This window comes from Coregonus clupeaformis, unplaced genomic scaffold (genome assembly GCF_020615455.1).
Source record: "Coregonus clupeaformis isolate EN_2021a unplaced genomic scaffold, ASM2061545v1 scaf0785, whole genome shotgun sequence".
Classification (NCBI taxonomy): Eukaryota; Metazoa; Chordata; class Actinopteri; order Salmoniformes; family Salmonidae; genus Coregonus; species Coregonus clupeaformis.
In genome coordinates this window covers 90,642-111,398 of record NW_025534240.1, presented here as the reverse complement: position 1 = coordinate 111,398, position 20,757 = coordinate 90,642, and the positions used below count along the sequence as shown (strand labels likewise).

The 20,757-nt window shown below is 44.0% G+C and overlaps 2 protein-coding genes across 4 annotated transcripts; both read right to left on the bottom strand.

Moving 5' to 3' along the window:
- Positions 1–482: 482 nt before the first annotated feature.
- On the bottom strand, positions 483–5,194 carry LOC121541968 (myozenin-2-like). 2 transcript variants are annotated; one of them, XM_045216739.1, is made up of 5 exons: positions 5,027–5,194; positions 2,955–3,035; positions 1,910–2,245; positions 1,632–1,809; positions 483–1,118 (listed from the first exon to the last, which is right to left on the bottom strand). In XM_045216739.1, the coding sequence occupies exons 2-5, from the start codon at positions 3,028–3,030 to the stop codon at positions 929–931; spliced, it is 780 nt and encodes a 259-aa protein (XP_045072674.1). In that variant the 5' UTR covers positions 3,031–3,035; positions 5,027–5,194; the 3' UTR covers positions 483–928. The 2 variants fall into 2 exon arrangements, with proteins under 2 accessions (XP_045072674.1, XP_045072673.1); XM_045216738.1 differs by having other exon boundaries at positions 1,620–1,809; positions 5,027–5,192.
- Positions 5,195–7,050: 1,856 nt separating this feature from the next.
- Positions 7,051–10,035, bottom strand: LOC121541262 (ADP-ribosylation factor-like protein 3). Of its 2 annotated transcripts, XM_041850245.2 has the most exons (6): positions 9,796–10,035; positions 9,430–9,573; positions 8,609–8,725; positions 8,287–8,337; positions 7,911–8,096; positions 7,051–7,226 (listed from the first exon to the last, which is right to left on the bottom strand). In XM_041850245.2, exons 1-6 carry the CDS (start codon positions 9,811–9,813, stop codon positions 7,173–7,175), a joined length of 570 nt encoding a protein of 189 aa, XP_041706179.1. In that variant the 5' UTR covers positions 9,814–10,035; the 3' UTR covers positions 7,051–7,172. The 2 variants fall into 2 exon arrangements, with proteins under 2 accessions (XP_041706179.1, XP_041706180.1); XM_041850246.2 differs by lacking the exons at positions 9,430–9,573; positions 9,796–10,035 and adding an exon at positions 8,908–8,956.
- Between the last annotated feature and the right edge of the window lie 10,722 nt (positions 10,036–20,757).

The window sequence follows — 20,757 nt, the reverse complement described above, 5'->3', positions numbered from 1 at the left end:
CCCCTATGCTCCTTTGAGACCCCTCTTTCAAAGTCACTGAGATCTCTTCTAGCCATGATAGCCAGAATAATGGTCAACTGGGCATTTTTATACATGAGCCTAAGCATGATGGGAAGTTAATTGCTTAATTAACTCAGGAACCACACTTGTGTGGAAGCAACTGCTTTCAATATATGTTGTATCCCTCATTTATTCAAGTGTTTCCTTTTATTTTGGCAGTTACCTGTATGTTCTAACTCTGGTTTGTAGATTTGAAAAGGGGGAGGGTTACGTTTGCAAGATGAGCATATTGTACTGAACCTTTCTTATACAAGAGAATGTCACTATTTGAACTTCTATTTCTACAATATTTTTCTGTAATGCATTTTGTGCAGAATTGTCAGACGTTAACAGTCTTCAGAACTTCCAGTCATGAAGACCATTTTCCTTCCATGTGGTGGCACTATTATCTAAAGATTGATAAAGGTGTCCATGACTCCATAGAATTGTTAAGGTCTTTGTTTTATTATAACTGTGAAAAGTGTATCGTTCACATTTTTGCTTCATTAAACATATTATCCTTCTTTCTTTTAAAACGTTTTAATGTTTTTTTATTTATTAGCGTAATTTAACAAGTTGTGGCCTTGATAAAGAATGACCTGGTTGAAGATATTGTTGATATAATTAGCTGTAATTACATGCAAGAAAATTGCTGGATACACATTAGTATCCACTAGTTGGACTTGCCGTTCATGTCTCTAAGAGTGTAAAGAGGTCATCTGTGTCATCATCTAAAGCTGTCAAGGGGCGCTTTCGCCATTGAAGCCGACTTTACAGGAGAGTCGAGACTGATCAACAAATCACCTTGCATCATAAATAACTACTCAATATTATTTGTAGATCAGTCAGTCACAAGTTACACCTGATGCTCTCGATCACAGCCATGGTCTCAGAGGTCTGAAGTCTCCATTTCAGCAGTGTAGTGGGCAGCCCAACCTCTTGGGGTGCGGTTGAAGTTGGGCCGGTCACACATGCTCTCCCAGGTCCGACTAGGTTCAGTATGGGCCTGCAGGAGCTCAAAACCAGGCAGGGGGAACATCCTCACACTACCTGCTGTCCCCCCAAATGGCATTGGGGCCCTAGAGAAATAAAGGTGTGTCAGGATCTGCAGTTCGAAAGTATAACCACAGATTAAATAATATGGCTTCTCTCTGATCAAAAAGCCTCTAGTGGGTGGGTGGGTCATGGTAGCATGGTGTGAGTAGATTATCTCAAAAAGTTGAATGATGCAGACAGATTCCCCCTTGTATCTTGATATAAATCTGTCTTGAGTATTTTCTAGAGTTGTGTGGGCATCAGCTTACAGACGCTGTGTTTTAAAATAGACACGACTCAGTGGTCCAGTCTGGTGTGAGCCAGTGCCAGATTCTGGTTTCACAAGCAGACAGCAGCCTTTTATAAAGAGGTTTCAGAAGCCAGCCAAGGAGGAAACCAGAGGCCTAGAATTTTCGTTGACTGGACTGAAAGGTTGATGCTTAAGTATTTCTCAAAAACACACACCTTGATTAGTCAACCACAAGCTGTGTGGGAGTGTAGGGAGTGATCAAGGGCAGCCTATAGAGCCAGTAGCGTGGGGTCACCTGTTGAAGCACCTGTAGTTGGCTGGGGTGAGTTTCTGTGGCAGCTCAGGTAGATGGGCAGAGATGGCAGTCAGCAGCTTGTCACTGTCACCGTGCTGGTCTTGAACCAGCCATGGGGAGCAGTAGGACTTGGGGATCACAGTGACGTTGAACCTCTCATGAGGGACTTCTTTCAGAGGCCCAGAGTAACCTTTGAGGGAGGGGTGAGGTGGATTGTTATTTTAGGGGTAATACCCTGTCCCCTTCCATCACACAGACAGACAGACAGACACTCTCTCACACTCAGTTACCTGGGGCCAGGACACTGGGGTTTCCCTTACTGGCTATTGTGTTCTTCAGGGATCTCACTAGGCTGTTTCTCCCTGGTTGTCCAAAATAGACCTCTGTGTGGTAATTCTTCTTCCCTCCTTGTGAGGCTCCCTGGTTATGTGTACTACTATGGTCTGGCTGCTGGGGGTTGAGGGGCCCCAACCTGTGAGTGTCTGGTGCTACGTTCTCCAAGGTGAACCTCTCCACCCTCTTCTGCCTCTCCTGGTACATTCTGGAACCTCTGTTAGACAGCAGGTTAAGCTCTTCCATCATCAAATCCTGAGGAACGCTGATCTTCTTCCCCAGGTCAAAGTGCTCTGAGGTGTTAGCAACACAGAGACGGATACATGATACATGTAGATAGTGTTGACACATGAACAATCAAATACGTAGAGAGATAAACACAGACGAAAGTATTAATATCCTCCACAGAGTCTTTTGACTTGATTGTAGTGGCCTCTTTACCTTGCAAGCAAAACCATGTCTTCTGTGTTCAATATAATATGGCTAACCGGCTCTAACCTCTCACTGTTTGTAACAGTATCTTATTCTGGCACATTGAGTTCTACTCTCAGACCCTGAATGAGGATGGTTACTTCAGGAAGGTGTTTGATTGCTGGACATGTGTAATCATTAAACCTGACACATGGAGGAGTCTGGGGCATGCTGTTCTTGTTATGAGGTCATGTATGTGGGATTCATGGTTCTGCCCCATCCTGCTGCTATGAGTCACCCCTCGCCTCGGCATAATTATATTCCTCCCCTGGAGTGATATACATTACTTGGTCCTCGCTCCCTTCACTCCCCTCACTCCCTGATCATTCACGACCCTCACAGTTGAGCTCAGAGGGAATGCTGTTTGCCCTGTTGAGCTAGAATATATTAACTTTTCTGGATCAAATAGGATTTGAAAGGGAACCCAAAGATAATGGAATTCTCCAATGAAATGCAATGCAATGTGGCTTTCTTTTTCAATAGCCCGTGGTGAGTCGTGACTCCCTCGGTGGACTGTGGTGGTTGCCATACCTCCTTGTGTCTCCATGCACAGTTCCTGGACCAGCTGTTTCCTCTGCTTGGCCAGGTCACAGTCTGGTGCCTGCATCGTCCCTGTCAATAAGATTACACCCTGCCATCAGAGACCAGTATGATTACACCCTGCCATCAGAGACCAGTATGATTACACCCTGCCATCAGATACCAGTATGATTACACCCTGCCATCAGAGACTAGTGGGATTACACCCTGCACCAGAGACCAGTATGATTACACCCTGCCGTCAGAGACTAGTATGATTACACCCTGCCATCAGAGACTAGTATGATTACACCCTGCATCAGATACCAGTATGATTACACCCTGCCATCAGAGACTAGTGGGATTACACCCTGCATCAGATACCAGTATGATTACACCTTGCCATCAGATACCAGTGGGATTACACCCTGCATCAGAGACCAGTATGATTACACCCTGCCGTCAGAGACCAGTATGATTACACCCTGCCATCAGAGACTAGTATGATTACACCCTGCCATCAGATACCAGTGGGATTACACCCTGCATCAGAGACCAGTATGATTACACCCTGCCGTCAGAGACCAGTATGATTACACCCTGCCATCAGAGACTAGTATGATTACACCCTGCCATCAGAGACTAGTGGGATTACACCCTGCCATCAGAGACTAGTATGATTACACCCTGCCATCAGAGACTAGTATGATTACACCCTGCCATCAGAGACTAGTATGATTGCACCCTGCCATCAGATACTATTATGATTACACCCTGCCATCAGAGAGTAGTGGGATTACACCCTGCCATCAGAGAATAGTGGGATTACACCCTGCCATCAGATAATATTGGGATTACACCCTGCCATCAGAGGCTAGTATGATTGTACCCTGCCATCAGAGACTAGTATGATTACACCCTGCCATCAGAGACTAGTATGATTACACCCTGCCATCAGAGACTAGTATGATTACACCCTGCCATCAGAGAGTTAGGGGATTACACCCTGCCATCAAAGACTAGTATGATTACACCCTGCCATCAGAGAGTAGTGGGATTACACCCTGCCATCAGAGAGTAGTGGGATTACACCCTGCCATCAGATAATAGTGGGATTACACCCTGCCATCAGAGAATATTGGGATTACACCCTGCCATCAGAGAATATTGGGATTACACCCTGCCATCAGAGAGTAGTGGGATTACACCCTGCCATCAGAGAATATTGGGATTACACCCTGCCATCAGAGGCTAGTATGATTGCACCCTGCCATCAGAGACTAGTATGATTACACCCTGCCATCAGAGACTAGTATGATTACACCCTGCCATCAGAGAGTTAGGGGATTACACCCTGCCATCAAAGACTAGTATGATTACACCCTGCCATCAGAGAGTAGTGGGATTACACCCTGCCATCAGAGAGTAGTGGGATTACACCCTGCCATCAGATAATAGTGGGATTACACCCTGCCATCAGAGAATATTGGGATTACACCCTGCCATCAGAGAATATTGGGATTACACCCTGCCATCAGAGGCTAGTATGATTGCACCCTGCCATCAGAGACTAGTATGATTACACCCTGCCATCAGAGACTAGTATGATTACACCCTGCCATCAGAGAGTTAGGGGATTACACCCTGCCATCAAAGACTAGTATGATTACACCCTGCCATCAGAGAGTTAGGGGATTACACCCTGCCATCAAAGACTAGTATGATTACACCCTGCCATCAGAGAGTTAGGGGATTACACCCTGCCATCAAAGACTAGTATGATTACACCCTGCCATCAGAGAGTTAGGGGATTACACCCTGCCATCAGAGAGTATGGCAGGCAGAAACAGTCTCTGTAAGCATGTGTTGTTCTTATGTTATAATCTTGTTACTACATAACAATCCAGTATAGCAACAAGTAAACATCCAGAGAGATATGGCAAGTAGACTGGTCACAGCCAAGCCATTCTGTCTAATGTCACGTAGGGAACAATGTATATAGAACATTAGTTGTACAGGAGTTAAACAGTAATAACATGAGACTAACTGACAGAACAAATCCTCGTGGCATCATAATGTCTTACCTGCTATTGGAATTCCAGAACTACCTCCAGATATCAGCTAACTCACTCCTGAATGATGCTATAAGAAACTGTTTTCTAATTGCTAATGTCTCTTTATTCAAGGCAGAGCTTCCTTTGCTGGTGGAAGACTGGGTTCTGACGGTGGTTGTACCACCCACCTTAGATCACAGGATATTTTAGTGAGTGGTGGTCACTGGTCAGAGTGTGCTCCTCACATTATCCCTGATAATAAAAACATGATCCAGCTGACACAGAACCTGAGTCGACACCATAGTCTAGGGGTATTCAAATCTTACCCTACGAGGTCCAGAGTACTGCTGGTTTTCTGTTCCTAATAATTAATTTCACCTAACTGCTGTCCCAGGTCTAAATCAGTCCCTGTTAAGAGGGAATAATGAAAAAAAAGCAGTGGAACTGGCTTCAAGGTCAGTAGAATCTATAGAGACACGGATACTACTCTTTCAGTTGTTCACTGAGCCCTCATTGTGTGTGTGACCTACATTTGACGGAATAGTCTTTAGGAACTTACAATGAATTTGACACAGACCAAATAGGTTTTTTTGTGTGTTTACCATTCCTGCCTCAAGTGTAATGATGACAGTGCCCACTGTGGGGCAGCACTGACTTACTGTCTGACAACAAGGCAAGACAACAAGGCAACCGGTGACAGAGGATGGAATGGTGCTTGTCTATGTTGATGGTACAAACCAAGTATGAGGAGATTCTTCCAATTCAATATTTATTTGATAGCACAGTCTCAATTCACACAATATAGTTTTTTAAATTTATTTTTATTTTTTATTTTTATACAAACAGTGAAACCACACAAACTACACAATCTACCTTTTTTGTGACTGTATGAATGATGCCTTAAACTAAAGAGAGATATTCTATTCAAAACATTGTTTGGCTATTTGCCCATTAAATGCTCTGACCTTTGTTTTTACTTGTGCTCTTCCAGGATAGTTTTTTCTTCCATAGACTAAATCAAAGAAAGTATCATTCCAGAGCAGCGGCAATAACCCTTAATGGGAGTTGTGATTTTTCTCTTGTTGATGGTCTCTGATGTGAACCCATCCTTCCATCCATTTTCTTGTGGCTGGATTTGAGAAGCCAGCAACCTCTCAAATGTTTTGGGACATCTTCAGAGAGAAGGCTTCATCTATAAAACCTGTCACCATTGCATTGGGTATCAACATACAGTACCAGTCAAAAGTTTGGACACACCTACTCATTCAAGGGTTTTACTTTATTTTGACTATTTTCTACATTGTACAATAATAGTGAAGACACCAAAACTATGAAATAACACATATGGAATCATGTAGTAACCAAAAAAGTGATAAACAAACCATTAAGGCCTGATTCACACAATCTCCCCTGAACAGTTGATGTTGAGATGTGTCTGTTACTTGAACTCTGTGAAGCATTTATTTGGGCTGCAATCTGAGGTGCAGTTAAATCTAATTAATTTATCCTCTGCAGCAGAGCTAACTCTGGGTCTTCCTTTCTTGTGGCGGTCCTCATGAGAGCCAGTTTCATCATAGCCCTTGATGGTTTTTGCGACTGCACTTGAAGAAACTTTCGAAGTTCTTGAATTTTTTCTGGATTGACTGACCTTCATGTCTTAAAGTAATGATAGACTGTCGTTTCTCTTTACTTATTTGAGCTGTTCTTACCATAATATGGACTTGGTCTTTTACCTAATAGGGCTATCTTCTCCCTACCTTGTCCCAACACAACTGATTGGCTCAAACGCATTAAGCAGGAAAGAAATTCCACAAATTAACTTTTGACAAGGCACACCTGTTAATTGAAATGCATTCCAGGTGACTACCTCATGAAGCTGGTTGAGAGAATGCCAAGAGTGTGCAAAGCTGTCATCAAGGCAAAGGGTGGCTACTTTTAAGAAGTTCACATCTCAAATATATTTTGATTTGTTTAACACTTTTTTGGTTACTACATGATTCCATATGTGTTATTTCCTAGTTTTGATGTCTTCACTATTATTCTACAATGTAGAAAATAGTAAAAATAAAGAAAAATCCTTGAATGAGTAGGTGTGTCCAAACTTTTGAATGGTACTGTATGTACAGAGGTGTCGTGAGAAATTCAAAAGTGTGTTTAAAAGTTGGATATTCAGGGGCTAGTCATCTTTCTTCTTATTCACAATGTTGTTGGAAATCCAGTTCATGCCGTCCTGTGAGAACAAATACATCACATATACACATTAACTATTCCAAGCTACAAAAATTACAAAGCAATCAAAGCGTACACCGGTTGTAAATGCATACAGTACTGTGTTACGTATGTAACAGGACATCAGGCCTGACCTCCTGACCTCAGGGGCAGACCATAATCTGGAGCTTTACACGGCATCTGTGTTGTGTCATGACAATGAGGCAAAACATTTGTCGGCCCCCCACTAGTTGGTTTTCGCTCTTAATTTCCCCCCTACTGAGATGTTGCCCTGACAACCCTACTGGAAACTGTAATGACAGAATCTGCTACACAGTATGTGAAACGATCTGAAAAGATTAGGAAAAGATCCTACTAATCCTACTATGTTCTGAAAAGATCCTGCTAATGACATGGTTGCCAGCAGAGAATAACTTCTGATTCCCCTGTGGGCTCTCAATTATTTTACTACATGAACAGCGTGAGAAGAGGATATTTTCTGCAGTGCAGACAGGTTGTACCACATGGAGAGGAATAGAACATGAACACCCACTGAACTGACACTGGATGATGCCTTTAATATCTGTCTTGTAAATCCTAGAGGATGGTACAGTACTGTTGTTATTTTATATTGTGATATGGTGTCCATCTAACTTCATAAAACTGGTATGATTTGTCCTATTTTGAGAGAGATGTTGTGGCCTACCTGTACACCCTCTCCAGAGACAGCTGAGCAGGCCTGGATCTGCCACGCCCGGTCGCGGTATGTGTGCAGGTTCAGGCCCTCTGCGATCTCGCTGGCGGGCGAGGCCGTGGCCAGGTCCTGCTTGTTGGCAAAGATGAGCACCGGAACCCCCTTCAGGTTCTCCTCATCAATCAGCTCTGATAGCTCCTGAGGGATCAAAGGACCAGCAGTGTTATCTAACTCAGAGACTAACAGAGTCTTGGGGACTACATCTCTGTGTTGTCAGCACTTAAAGGTTTGCATGTCCACTGTTAATATGCTAAGCTTACTGTTAATGTTAACGTTTTACAAGACAACACTTGGAACAGAGTATAACAGCTATTTCAGTTGGCCTCACCAGTCCTGTTTCTTCAAACCGCTTCTTGTCTGTACTGTCTATGACATATATCTGGAGGAAAGAGAAAAAATAAATATTGAATCAAAGGGGGACATTTATCATCTTGTAACACTAATAAGATCGATTCTCTATTCGGTTTCTAGCTTTTATTGAGATTGAAGATTCTGAAGTAAACTAATGGCCAGTTTTTTCCTCAACCAATAGAACAGGATGTAGTATAAATCTAAACTGTAGTAAATGGAATCTATTTTACTCTCTGAAACAGATTATAGATATAATATGACAAAATGAAATGAGAAAAGGGCAAACATAATTTACACACCAACAAATCTGTGTTTTCCAGATATTTCTTCCAGAAGGGCCGGATCTTCCTCTGTCCTCCGATGTCCCACACATTCAGTTTCATTCCGTGAGATGTGAGACTCTTAATGTTGAAGCCCTTTTGGATCAATGGAGAAGCAGAATTCATTGAGGTAACACAGTTTAGCAGAACACAGCCTTAATCTGTTACTAGTGGCTCTAAATTAGCATTTATTTATAATGTTATTTTATTAGAAACAAATCCTGACATGACCAGATAGACAGGTACAATGACATAAACCTTGACCCTCGATTTCTTACCTGGACCTTACAAGATGTGTGTCGCACCCTCTCTGACTTTATGGTTAAGTAATCTTCAACCCCCGGATTAAAGTCTCAGCATCTATTCTTAGTCTAGCTAAATGTATCATTGTCAATGTGCTATTTTCTGCGACAGAGGGACTGCACAAACCAACCGGCTGTGATGCTTTGCTACCAGATAACATGGTATAAAGAAGAACAAGTCAAGCATCACTACTGTGGTGTTTTAGAGACACATGACCGTCTTATTCGATGTGTTAAAGTCCACATTGGAGGATACTACTTCCAGAACCCCCTAGCGTTTGACCTGGAGTGACCTGACCCTGGTAGAGTCATCTAAGACATTGATATGATCAGAGATCAGATTTTGAATCAGCAGGTAAAGAAATGCTTCCATTGAGTAAGTGCCATCACGTGGAAGCCTTGGGCAACAACCTGAGGAAGGAAGTGTCACAGGGTTGTCATTACAAAACTACATGGCCTGCTTATGTAAGTTTAGAGCAGGTCAGGATCGGATCTGACCTGTGTGGGAGTAATGGTGTTGACATCCTCGGATGATAGCTGTTTTAGCAGTGTTGTCTTGCCAGCGTTGTCTAGACCCAGGAGGACTATCCGAAGTTCCTGTTCTGTGGTTCCCTTTAATTTCTGTAGGACCGAAAAGAACCCCTGAGAGAAACGAGATAGAACAGGATATTACAAACAGACACAGAAAGCAATTAGGAAGCTTGTAAGGGACTACTATGTAGTTTATTAGTTGAGTGTCAACTCATCAGTTAGCTTCTTATTGAAAAGGGAAAACAATCTGTCCCTGAAACAAGCTTTAGGACTCATCAAGATGTGCATTCCCATCAAACTCAAAGATCAGCAGAAGGTAGCAAGTGGGATTACCTTTTGAACTTCTCCCATGTTGAATGATGTGCTTCAGAAGGCAGGAAAGAGGAAAGGTAAGAGACAAATCCTCATTCTATGGTGAATCTTCAGAGGTGAACACAGTGTTGTCCAGGCAGGTACTCTGTAAATAGGCCTACAGATAGATCCTTGGTCCCCTTTACGTCCGTTTGAAGCGTCCAGAGCCGGTTGGAGTCATCTCCTGCTTGGCCTCCCTCAGCAGCTCTCCCTCAGGAGGAGGAGGTGGGGGCCAGGGAAGGATTAGGGGGCCACAATTAGCCCTCCCTGTTGTGCACGCCATTACTCCGCCCCCATTGGCTTCTGCCCCTCCCTTGCCCTTCCAGTTCCTCCATTCCATGCATTAAAGACTTTACCTGGATTATCCTCCCCACCACCTGTTACAGGACACCCAGGGCTCTCCATCACTCTGAACCACCACCTGTTACAGGACACCCAGGGCTCTCCATCACTCTGAACCACCACCTGTTACAGGACACCCAGGGCTATCCATCACTCTGAACCACCACCTGTTACAGGACACCCAGGGCTCTCCATCACTCTGAACCACCATCTGTTACTGGACGCCCAGGGTTCTCCATCACTCTGAACCACCATCTGTTACTCAACGCCCAGGGTTCTCCATCACTCTGAACCACCACCTGTTACAGGACACCCAGGGCTCTCCATCACTCTGAACCACCACCTGTTACAGGACACCCAGGGCTCTCCATCACTCTGAACCACCACCTGTTACAGGACACCCAGGGCTCTCCATCACTCTGAACCACCATCTGTTACTCAACGCCCAGGGTTCTCCATCACTCTGAACCACCATCTGTTACTCAACGCCCAGGGTTCTCCATCACTCTGAACCACCACCTGTTACAGGACGCCCAGGGTTCTCCATCACTCTGAACCACCATCTGTTACTCAACGCCCAGGGTTCTCCATCACTCTGAACCACCATCTGTTACAGGACGCCCAGGGTTCTCCATCACTCTGAACCACCATCTGTTACTCAACGCCCAGGGTTCTCCATCACTCTGAACCACCATCTGTTACTCAACGCCCAGGGTTCTCCATCACTCTGAACCACCACCTGTTACTCAACGCCCAGGGTTCTCCATCACTCTGAACCACCATCTGTTACAGGACGCCCAGGGTTCTCCATCACTCTGAACCACCATCTGTTACAGGACGCCCAGGGTTCTCCATCACTCTGAACCACCATCTGTTACAGGACGCCCAGGGTTCTCCATCACTCTGAACCACCATCTGTTACAGGACGCCCAGGGTTCTCCATCACTCTGAACCACCATCTGTTACAGGACGCCCAGGGTTCTCCATCACTCTGAACCACCATCTGTTACTGGACGCCCAGGGTTCTCCATCACTCTGAACCACCATCTGTTACAGGACGCCCAGGGTTCTCCATCACTCTGAACCACCATCTGTTACTGGACGCCCAGGGTTCTCCATCACTCTGAACCACCATCTGTTACAGGACGCCCAGGGTTCTCCATCACTCTGAACCACCATCTGTTACTGGACGCCCAGGGTTCTCCATCACTCTGAACCACCATCTGTTACAGGACGCCCAGGGTTCTCCATCACTCTGAACCACCATCTGTTACAGGACGCCCAGGGTTCTCCATCACTCTGAACCACCATCTGTTACTCAACGCCCAGGGCTCTCCATCACTCTGCTGGAAGAAGGAAAATATCAGCCTTCTTTTGCTTTTATCTGGTCTCTGCCCATTATCCTCCAAGTCCTCATCGTTCTCCATAATTTTCGTTCCTTAAAAATCTTGATTTACTGGACATCTGTTTCAATGTTTCAAACATTGTTTCGGTGTTTTCCTTACGTAAGACAGTAAAAAAATATATATGTGGAGTCAGAGTGACATACCATATGACCATTCATTCATTGGTGGCCAAAACCTTTTGAGTTCGTAGAGCATGGCGTTTGCAACGCCAGGGTTGTGGGTTCGATTCCCACGGGGGGGTATGAAAAAAAAGAAGTAATGTATGCACTAACTGTAAGTCGCTCTGGATAAGAGCGTCTGCTAAATGACTCAAATGTAAATGTAAATGATTCCTCTGAGTCATGCTCAGACAGCTGGAGAACAGTGGAGGCTGCTGAGGAGAGGAACTATGAATTGAGAAAGAGCCCCAGAGATATATCAGTAATCTGTAGAGGAAGGTAGAAAGATAAGGTGAAGAATTTGAAAGTATTTTATCAACTTGTATATCACTTAAAGAAACGTTAATCAAAGGGGGACATTTAGAAAAATAATGCCAAGGTTGTGCAAAGCTGTCAACAAGGCAAAAGGTGGCTATTTGAAGAATCTCAAATATAAAAAATATTTTGATTTGTTTAACACTTTTTTGGTTACTACATGATTCCATATGTGTTATTTCATAGTTTCATGTCTTCACTATTACTCTACAATGTAAAAAATAGTAAAAATAAAGAAAAACCCTTGAATGAGTAGGTGTGTCCAAACTTTTGACTGGTACTGTATATCACGTAAAGAAACGTGTGTGAACTGTGCACATGTTTCTTGACAGGGGTCTAACAACAAGCCCAATAACTCTTAATGGAGATAAAGAAATACATTTGGTAGAATTCTCAATCAAGTGTTCAGGTAGGTAGGTGTGTTGAGCTCTACACTGCTGCTGTCAATCTTGGATGCTAACGTATGTGGACACAGTGATGTGATCTCGCCATCACGGTTGACAACTCCGCTGTGTCCTCCTCCCAGAGTGCGAAGAGCCTAGGCGTGACCCTGGACAACACCCTGTCGTTCTCCGCCAACATCAAGGCGGTGACCCGCTCCTGCAGGTTCATGCTCTACAACATTCGGAGAGTACGACCCTGCCTTACACAGGAAGCGGCACAGGTCCTAATCCAGGCACTTGTCATCTCCCGTCTGGACTACTGCAACTCGCTGTTGGCTGGCCTCCCTGCCTGTGCCATTAAACCCCTACAACTCATCCAGAATGCCGCAGCCCGTCTGGTGTTCAACCTTCCCAAGTTCTCTCACGTCACCCCCCTCCTCCGCACACTCCACTGGCTTCCAGTTGAAGCTCGCATCCGCTACAAGACCATGGTGCTTGCCTATGGAGCAGTGAGGGGAACGGCACCTCTGTACCTTCAGGCTCTGATCAGTCCCTACACCCAAACGAGGGCATTGCGTTCATCCACCTCTGGCCTGCTGGCTCCCTTCCTCTGCGGAAGCATAGCTCCCGCTCAGCCCAGTCAAAACTGTTCGCTGCTCTGGCACCCCAATGGTGGAACAAGCTCCCTCACGACGCCAGGACAGCGGAGTCACTCACCACCTTCCGGAGACATTTGAAACCCCACCTCTTTAAGGAATACCTGGGATAGGATAAAGTAATCCTTCTAACCCCCCCCCAAATTGTAAAGTGGTTATCCCACTGGCTATAGGGTGAACGCACCAATTTGTGAGTCGCTCTGGCTAAGAGCGTCTGCTAAATGATGTTAATGTGCCCTTGAGCAAGGCACTTAACCCTAATTGCTCCTGTAAGTCGCTCTGGATAAGAGTGTCTGCTAAATGACTAAAATGTAAATGTAAATGTATGTGCAAAGGGTTCTCACTAGATGGCCAAGCTGCAAAGTCAAATCGGCAATATCGTAAAAATGTATGAAAATAAAATGTGCTTTTTGGTCTTAATTAAAGGTTATGGGTAGGCATAAGGTTAACAGTGTGGTTAATGTTAGGATTAAGGTTAAGGTCAGGGTAAGGTTTAAAATCAGTAATCAGCTTTTAAGAAGAGAAATTGAGGAAATAAGTGGGACTTCCGACTTTTCAACTTGTCCAGGTAGTCACGACCCATGTAAAGGTTACCTCATTTACAATAGAACCACCTGGTGGAAGCTGTGGGACGCATGGCCATGTATAAATTTAGATTGAGTGGTGAAGGGCCCGGGGGATCAACTTTTGCCACTCAGACACATTGATTTACCTAATTTGTACAATGCACTCCAGGATATGTCAGAATCTATGAAATACTCAGTGATTGTTTGTGAATAATATCAAGGGAAATCCAGTCAGAGTCAAGCTGGGGTTCTTTAATCACCATCAGATGATTATATTTGACATCATGGACGTTTGTGTGAGGACAATAGAACATAGGTCCAACCAATCTTCAAGTCTTTCTGAGTCTCTCCATTGGGTTTCGTGTTTTGGAGTAAAAATAGCTTTCTGAAAGAGTTTCAAATTTGAAAGAATCACAACTTCATTTGACCCTCAGATTACCTTTACTCAAGAATTAGAAGCTTGGCTGTCCTCTTCTTCCCAGTACAAAAGCCTGCAGTTCCCTGGTCTGGGTCTATTATAAACCAAGTAGGGTAGTCTTTGTTCACTGTCGTCTAAAAGGGGACAGAGGTACAATAAAGCCAGTCTGGGCTGTCCCCCTTAGTTATGTCACTGTAATCTTTCTTAAATTGATTTCGCTCCTGCAGTGATCGTCGCGAGTGACATCATCCCCTCCTGTATAGCTGCAGAAGGAGACAGTCTCCAGTATTAACGAGCCAACCCTGAGCAACAGCTGAACCAGACTGTCAGACGCTCTTATCCAGAGCAACATTAGTGAGTGCATACATTTTCTTACTTTTTCGTACTGGTCCCCGTGGGAATCGAACCCACAACCCAGGCGGATTGCTACAGTTTACACAATGCAGTCCAGCACAAATGCCTGTTAAATGACCGTACATTATGTTATAGACAGTCAAAAAAAGATTGTCCATTATTTTGGAATCATGTCAGACTTTCGAGAAAGTAACCCTGACTAAATCTATAGCAGCCCTACCAACCACGCTGGCTATTATGCCTGTTTGGCCTCCTTACTTACTCACTGCAATACAAATACCTAGGCTGCTAAGAGGAAAGGGTGTTGTCAAGGTAATCCTAGTTGTGGCTACATCTCAGTCTCGTAGCCTGATGCCTCTAGGCTCCGTCTCAAATGGCACCCTATTCCCTATATAGTGCACTACTTTTTGACCAAAGGTAGTGCACTATATACGGAATAGGGTGCCATTTGGGACCCGATCTAGAGTGAGAGCTGAGAGCTCTGATAGTGCATGTCTGACTCAGTCTGGTTTGAGTTCCAGTCTGCTCCAGCGGTGGTCAGTTCAAAGCTGTATTGCTGCTGATGCATTGAGTGACAGGATAAAGCTACACAAGGAGAAAAGGGGTTGGGAGATTATTCTGATGATGTCATAAACTACTGACACCATTTGTGTTTTAAACTTCCATTGCACCTGGAATCTCTTTGCTTTTCTATTGCCGATAAGCTCTACTCTATCCCAAAACAAAACATTTCTCTAGACAAATTTAAAGCAAATCATCCCGGTGTTTGGTTTTAGTATTTGGTCCTCGTCCACCCATGAATCATCTCGCCATGAGTCAGATTCGTCTGACGCATATTCCAACACTTATCCACCAGTATTATTCGGTATGCATGATGCCAGCCCTGCAAGCTGACACTCATATTTTCTCCTCAGTTCCTCTCAGTATGACTGAGCCACAGGCAGATCTAACGTTTAGGTAACTGCAAATAATTAAATGTTACAGCGAATAGTGTCATATAGAGTATATTACACAAGGATGGATGTCAATCTTATTTTCTTGAATGAAGGAATAAAAACACGGTACTCACAGCACAGCTCTATACAGTGTCGAAATGTCTAAATGACCATATGGGCATGTGGGCTGGTTTATGTTAAAATGGGTTATGAGTGGGTTACATGTGGGCTGGTTTATGTTAAAATGGGATATGAGTGGGTTACATGTGGGCTGGTTTATGTTAAAATGGGTTATGAGTGGGTTACATGTGGGCTGGTTTATGTTAAAATGGGTTATGAGTGGGTTACATGTGGGCTGGTTTAGGTTAAAATGGGATATGAGTGGGTTACATGTGGGCTGGTTTATGTTAAAATGGGATATGAGTGGGTTACATCTGGGCTCTGGGCTGGTTTATGTTAAAATGGGATATGAGTGGGTTACATGTGGGCTGGTTTATGTTTAAATGGGATATGAGTGGGTTACATGTCTCTGATCAGATTTCCCAGCTACCCTTGGGTTGTTATCGAAGTGACGTGATTTTTCCATTTGTTCCATATCTGATCAATGATGGATTGTTTTGAACTTATCCTATACAGAAAACAAAGATGTTCAAAGAGTTCACCAAAGGTTTCTCTCACCTTGCCCTGAGAACTTCTCTCCGACAGAGACTTGGAAGATGCAAAACTGAGACCAGCATCAAACCACTGAATATCACAAGGGTAAACCTATTCTAAAATTAACTGATATATATTAATTTATCAACTAATTATGAACTAATATCAGACTTAATCTGAGCTGTGGTTTATGGTAGTGACGACGTTTGTTTAGCCACTTACGGTAGGTGGCAGTTTCTCATGGTTTACTGTCTAGTGAAAATCTCACATTTAAAAGTTCATATTCTGTTAACTCATATCCAAATAATGTTGTTGACTCATCCTATATTAGTATTTGTGGCCAAAGCATACATTTGAATAAACACACTTCAAAAACCCCACCTCAAACTTGTATCTCAAACAGACCGTTTCAAAAATGCTTGCTATTTCCTCATAGAGGATGATGTCATGGAGGATGAGCCGGCCAATCAGTGGTCTACTGGTATGAATTTTTTTTATGACCGGTATATGCCCACATCATTCTGTTGTTGGGGTACACCAACACCATTCCAACACAGAAAATCTGCTTTTTAATATACTTAATTACAATTTTTTGGAAGGAAAACTATTTCACTCATATTGTCATTAATTATAGGTCATATTTCATAGAAATCTGGAAACACTGGACAGTTTGACATACTGTATGACCAACATTTGTCCAAGAAAACTCAGATACAGTGCCTTGCTAAAGTATTCATCCCCCTTGGCGTTTTTCCTATTTTCTTGCATTACAACATGTAATTTAAATGGATTTTAATTTGGATTTCGTGTAATGGACATACACAAAATAGTTCAAAATGGTGAAGTGAAATTTCTAAAAATTCTAAAAAATAAATTAAGGAAAAGTGGTGCGTGCATATGTATTCACCCCCTTTGTGACTTGTGTTGCTGGGCCAGAGACAGTGTTATATTTTATTGTCACATACACCGGATAGGTGCAGTGAAATGTGTTGTTTTTGCATGCTCTACCAACTGAGCTACAGGGGACAATACAGCCTTCAGCAGCCCAGTACAGCCTTCAGCAACCCAATACAGCCTTCAGCAACCCAGTACAGCCTTCAGCAGCCCAGTACAGCCTTCAGCAACCCAGTACAGCCTTCAGCAACCCAATACAGCCTTCAGCAACCCAATACAGCCTTCAGCAACCCAATACAGCCTTCAGCAGCCCAATACAGCCTTCAGCAGCCCAATACAGCCTTCAGCAGCCCAGTACAGCCTTCAGCAACCCAATACAGCCTTCAGCAACCCAATACAGCCTTCAGCAACCCAATACAGCCTTCAGAAACCCAGTACAGCCTTCAGCAGCCCAATACAGCCTTCAGCAGCCCAATACAGCCTTCAGCAGCCCAGTACAGCCTTCAGCAACCCAATACAGCCTTCAGCAACCCAATACAGCCTTCAGCAACCCAATACAGCCTTCAGCAACCCAGTACAGCCTTCAGCAGCCCAATACAGCCTTCAGCAGCCCAGTAAAGCCTTCAGCAACCCAGTACAGCCTTCAGCAGCCCAGTACAGCCTTCAGCAGCCCAGTACAGCCTTCAGCAGCCCAGTACAGCCTTCAGAAACCCAATACAGCCTTCAGCAACCCAATACAACCTTCAGCAACCCAATACAGCCTTCAGCAGCCCAATACAGCCTTCAGCAACCCAATACAGCCTTCAGCAGCCCAATACAGCCTTCAACAACCCAATACAGCCTTCAGCAGCCCAATACAGCCTTCAGCAACCCAATACAGTCTTCAGCAACCCAATACAGCCTTCAGCAACCCAATACAGCCTTCAGCAGCCCAGTACAGCCTTCAGCAAGCCCCTAAATAAGATCTGGTGCAACCAATTACCTTAAGAAGTCACATAATCAGTTAAATAAAGTCCACCTGTGTGCAATCTAAGTCTCACATGATCTGTCACATGATCTCAGTATATATACACCTTTTCTGAAAGGCCCCAGAGTCTGCAACACCACTAAGCAAGGGACACCACCAAGCAAGCGGCACCACGAAGACCAAGGAGCTCTCCAAACAGGTCAGGGACAAAGCTGTGGAGAAGTACAGATCAGGGTTGGGTTATAAAAAAATATCAGAAACTTTGAACATCCCACGGAGCACCATTAAATCCATTATTTAAAAATGGAAAGAATATGGCACCACAACAAACCTGCCAAGAGAGGGCCGCCCACCAAAACTCACGGACCAGGCAAGGAAGGCATTAATCAGAGAGGCAACAAAGAGACCAAAGACAACCCTGAAGGAGCTGCAAAGCTCCACAGCGGCGATTGGAGTATCTGTCCATAGGACCACTTTAAGCCGTACACTCCACAGAGCTGGGCTTTACGGAATAGTGGCCAGAAAAAAAGCCATTGCTTAAAGAAATAAATAAGTAAACACGTTTGGTGTTCGCCAAAAGGCATGTGGGAGACTCCCCAAACATATGGAAGAAGGTACTCTGGTCAGATGAGACTAAAATTGAGCTTTTTGGCCATCAAGGAAAACGCTATATCTGGCGCAAACCCAACACATCTCATCACCCGGAGAACACCATCCCCACAGTGAAGCATGGTGGTGGCAGCATCATGCTGTGGGGATGTTTTTCATCAGCAGGGACTGGGAAACTGGTCAGAATTGAAGGAATGATGGTTGGCGCTAAATACAGGGATTTTCTTGAGGGAAACCTGTTTCAGTCTTCCAGAGATTTGAGACTGGGACGGAGGTTCACCTTCCAGCAGGACAATGACCCTAAGCATACTGCTAAAGCAACACTTGAGTGGTTTAAGGGGAAACATTTAAATGTCTTGGAATGGCCTAGTCAAAGCCCAGACCTCAATCCAATTGAGAATCTGTGGTATGACTTCAAGATTTCTGTACACCAGCGGAACCCATCCAACTTGAAGGAGCTGGAGCAGTTTTGCCTTGAAGAATGGGCATAAATCCCAGTGGCTAGATGTGCCAAGCTTATAGAGACATACCCCAAGAGACGTGCAACTGTAATTGCTGCAAAAGGTGGCTCTACAAGTTTTCAGTTTTTTTGTCTTATTTCTTGTTTGTTTCACAATAAAACATATTTTGCATCTTCAAAGTGAAATGATACAAACCCCCAAAAAATCCATTTTAATTCCAGGTTGTAAGGCAACAAAATAGGAAAAATGCCAAGGGAGGTGAATACTTTTGCCAGCCACTGTACCACAAACTATTTCCAAGCTGTGTGTTCTTCTGTGTATTCATTTCATGTTTTGCTGTATGCTATTGCGTCTGCATGAATAAGAATAATATTGCTTCAGACAGGGGGCAAAAGGAGACATAGGTTTGTGTAGGGTGCACACAAATCATATTGTGGTCTTGTTGCTATGGCAACACTTCCTTGTCATGTTGCTATGGCAATACTTTCTGTGCAGTTAGGAAGTGGCAGTCAGTGCAAAGCAAGTAGGTTCAGAGAAGAACACTACCGGAACCCTTCTTCAGTGATCTATCAATGTCTCTTTTGGAATCTTTTAATGAACTGAAGCAATAGGGTCTGCTAAAGATCACAGGTTTTATGCCAACAACAAATATTTTACTTTATATATTAAATCATTGTGTTTCTGATTGTTGTTTCCCAAAGCAGATGTATTCACTGGTTTATGTCTGTGCTTACAGGGTCTGACAGTATCTGATGGAGGTGAGCTGAAACATGGAGACATATTTAATTTGCTGAACATGTTACACCAGACCACGGTTCTTCTGCTTCCTCCCAGTTATACATATGGATGGCCAGCCTCATCCACCTGTACACACACACACACACACACACACACACACACACACACACACACACACACACACACACACACACACACACACACACTCTCACACACACACACGCACACACACACACTCTTTCTGCTGAGTGCTCAGAATGGTTGTAGATCATAGCTACATGGGAATCAGTGAATGGCTCTGTAGCACATGGTGTCCTTCTCTCTCAATGTATTTCACTCACATAGGCTAAACAGTGTTTACTGTTTGTCAAAGAGAAAGCATGCACTGTCTATTGGGTTGACATGCCTGTCTGGCTCTGAGGTTCAGGGGTTACCACAATGACTTCTTCCTCAATAGCTGACAGCTATATGTACATTTTCACAATTCTCCAATTTAGACAGTGATAAGATTCAAAGTTTTCTTTATTCAAAATCACGTATTTCAAAGTGAAGCATACATTGTCGTTTCTGTATTACATCCAGTACAGCCCTGTTGTTAATGTCTTCAGAGTTGAATGTGGTGCCAGAGGAGCGTGGGGCCAGTGTAGGCCTGTGTTCCAGCAGTAACTCCAGTCTCCCCACCGTGCCCAGTGAGGGAGCCAGTGGTGTGGGGAAGGTGACCAGCTCTGCTGTCAGTCCTGCAGGACCCAACAGGTGTCCTCTACTTCACGGTGAGGGCTCAAACTGACCGTACACATTGTTTTTGTGCTTGTCTGTTTATGGGTCTTGTGTGTTTGTTTCAAGGAGGGCCCATTGTTTTGAAGAGATAAATGAAGTAATTTAGAACAATTACATTGTCAGCCCAACCGTTTAGATTACATCACTTTAGATTACACGTTTTTATCTGAAGTGATCGCTCCTATTTGAAAGCATTTTACTGACTAGGAGACAAAGCAAAAGCTCTGCCACAAAGATTGATTGTCAAATTGCCCAAGAAATTAGAAGGAGAAAGAGGCCCACGCATGAGTCACTTAAATGGTACGAACCGC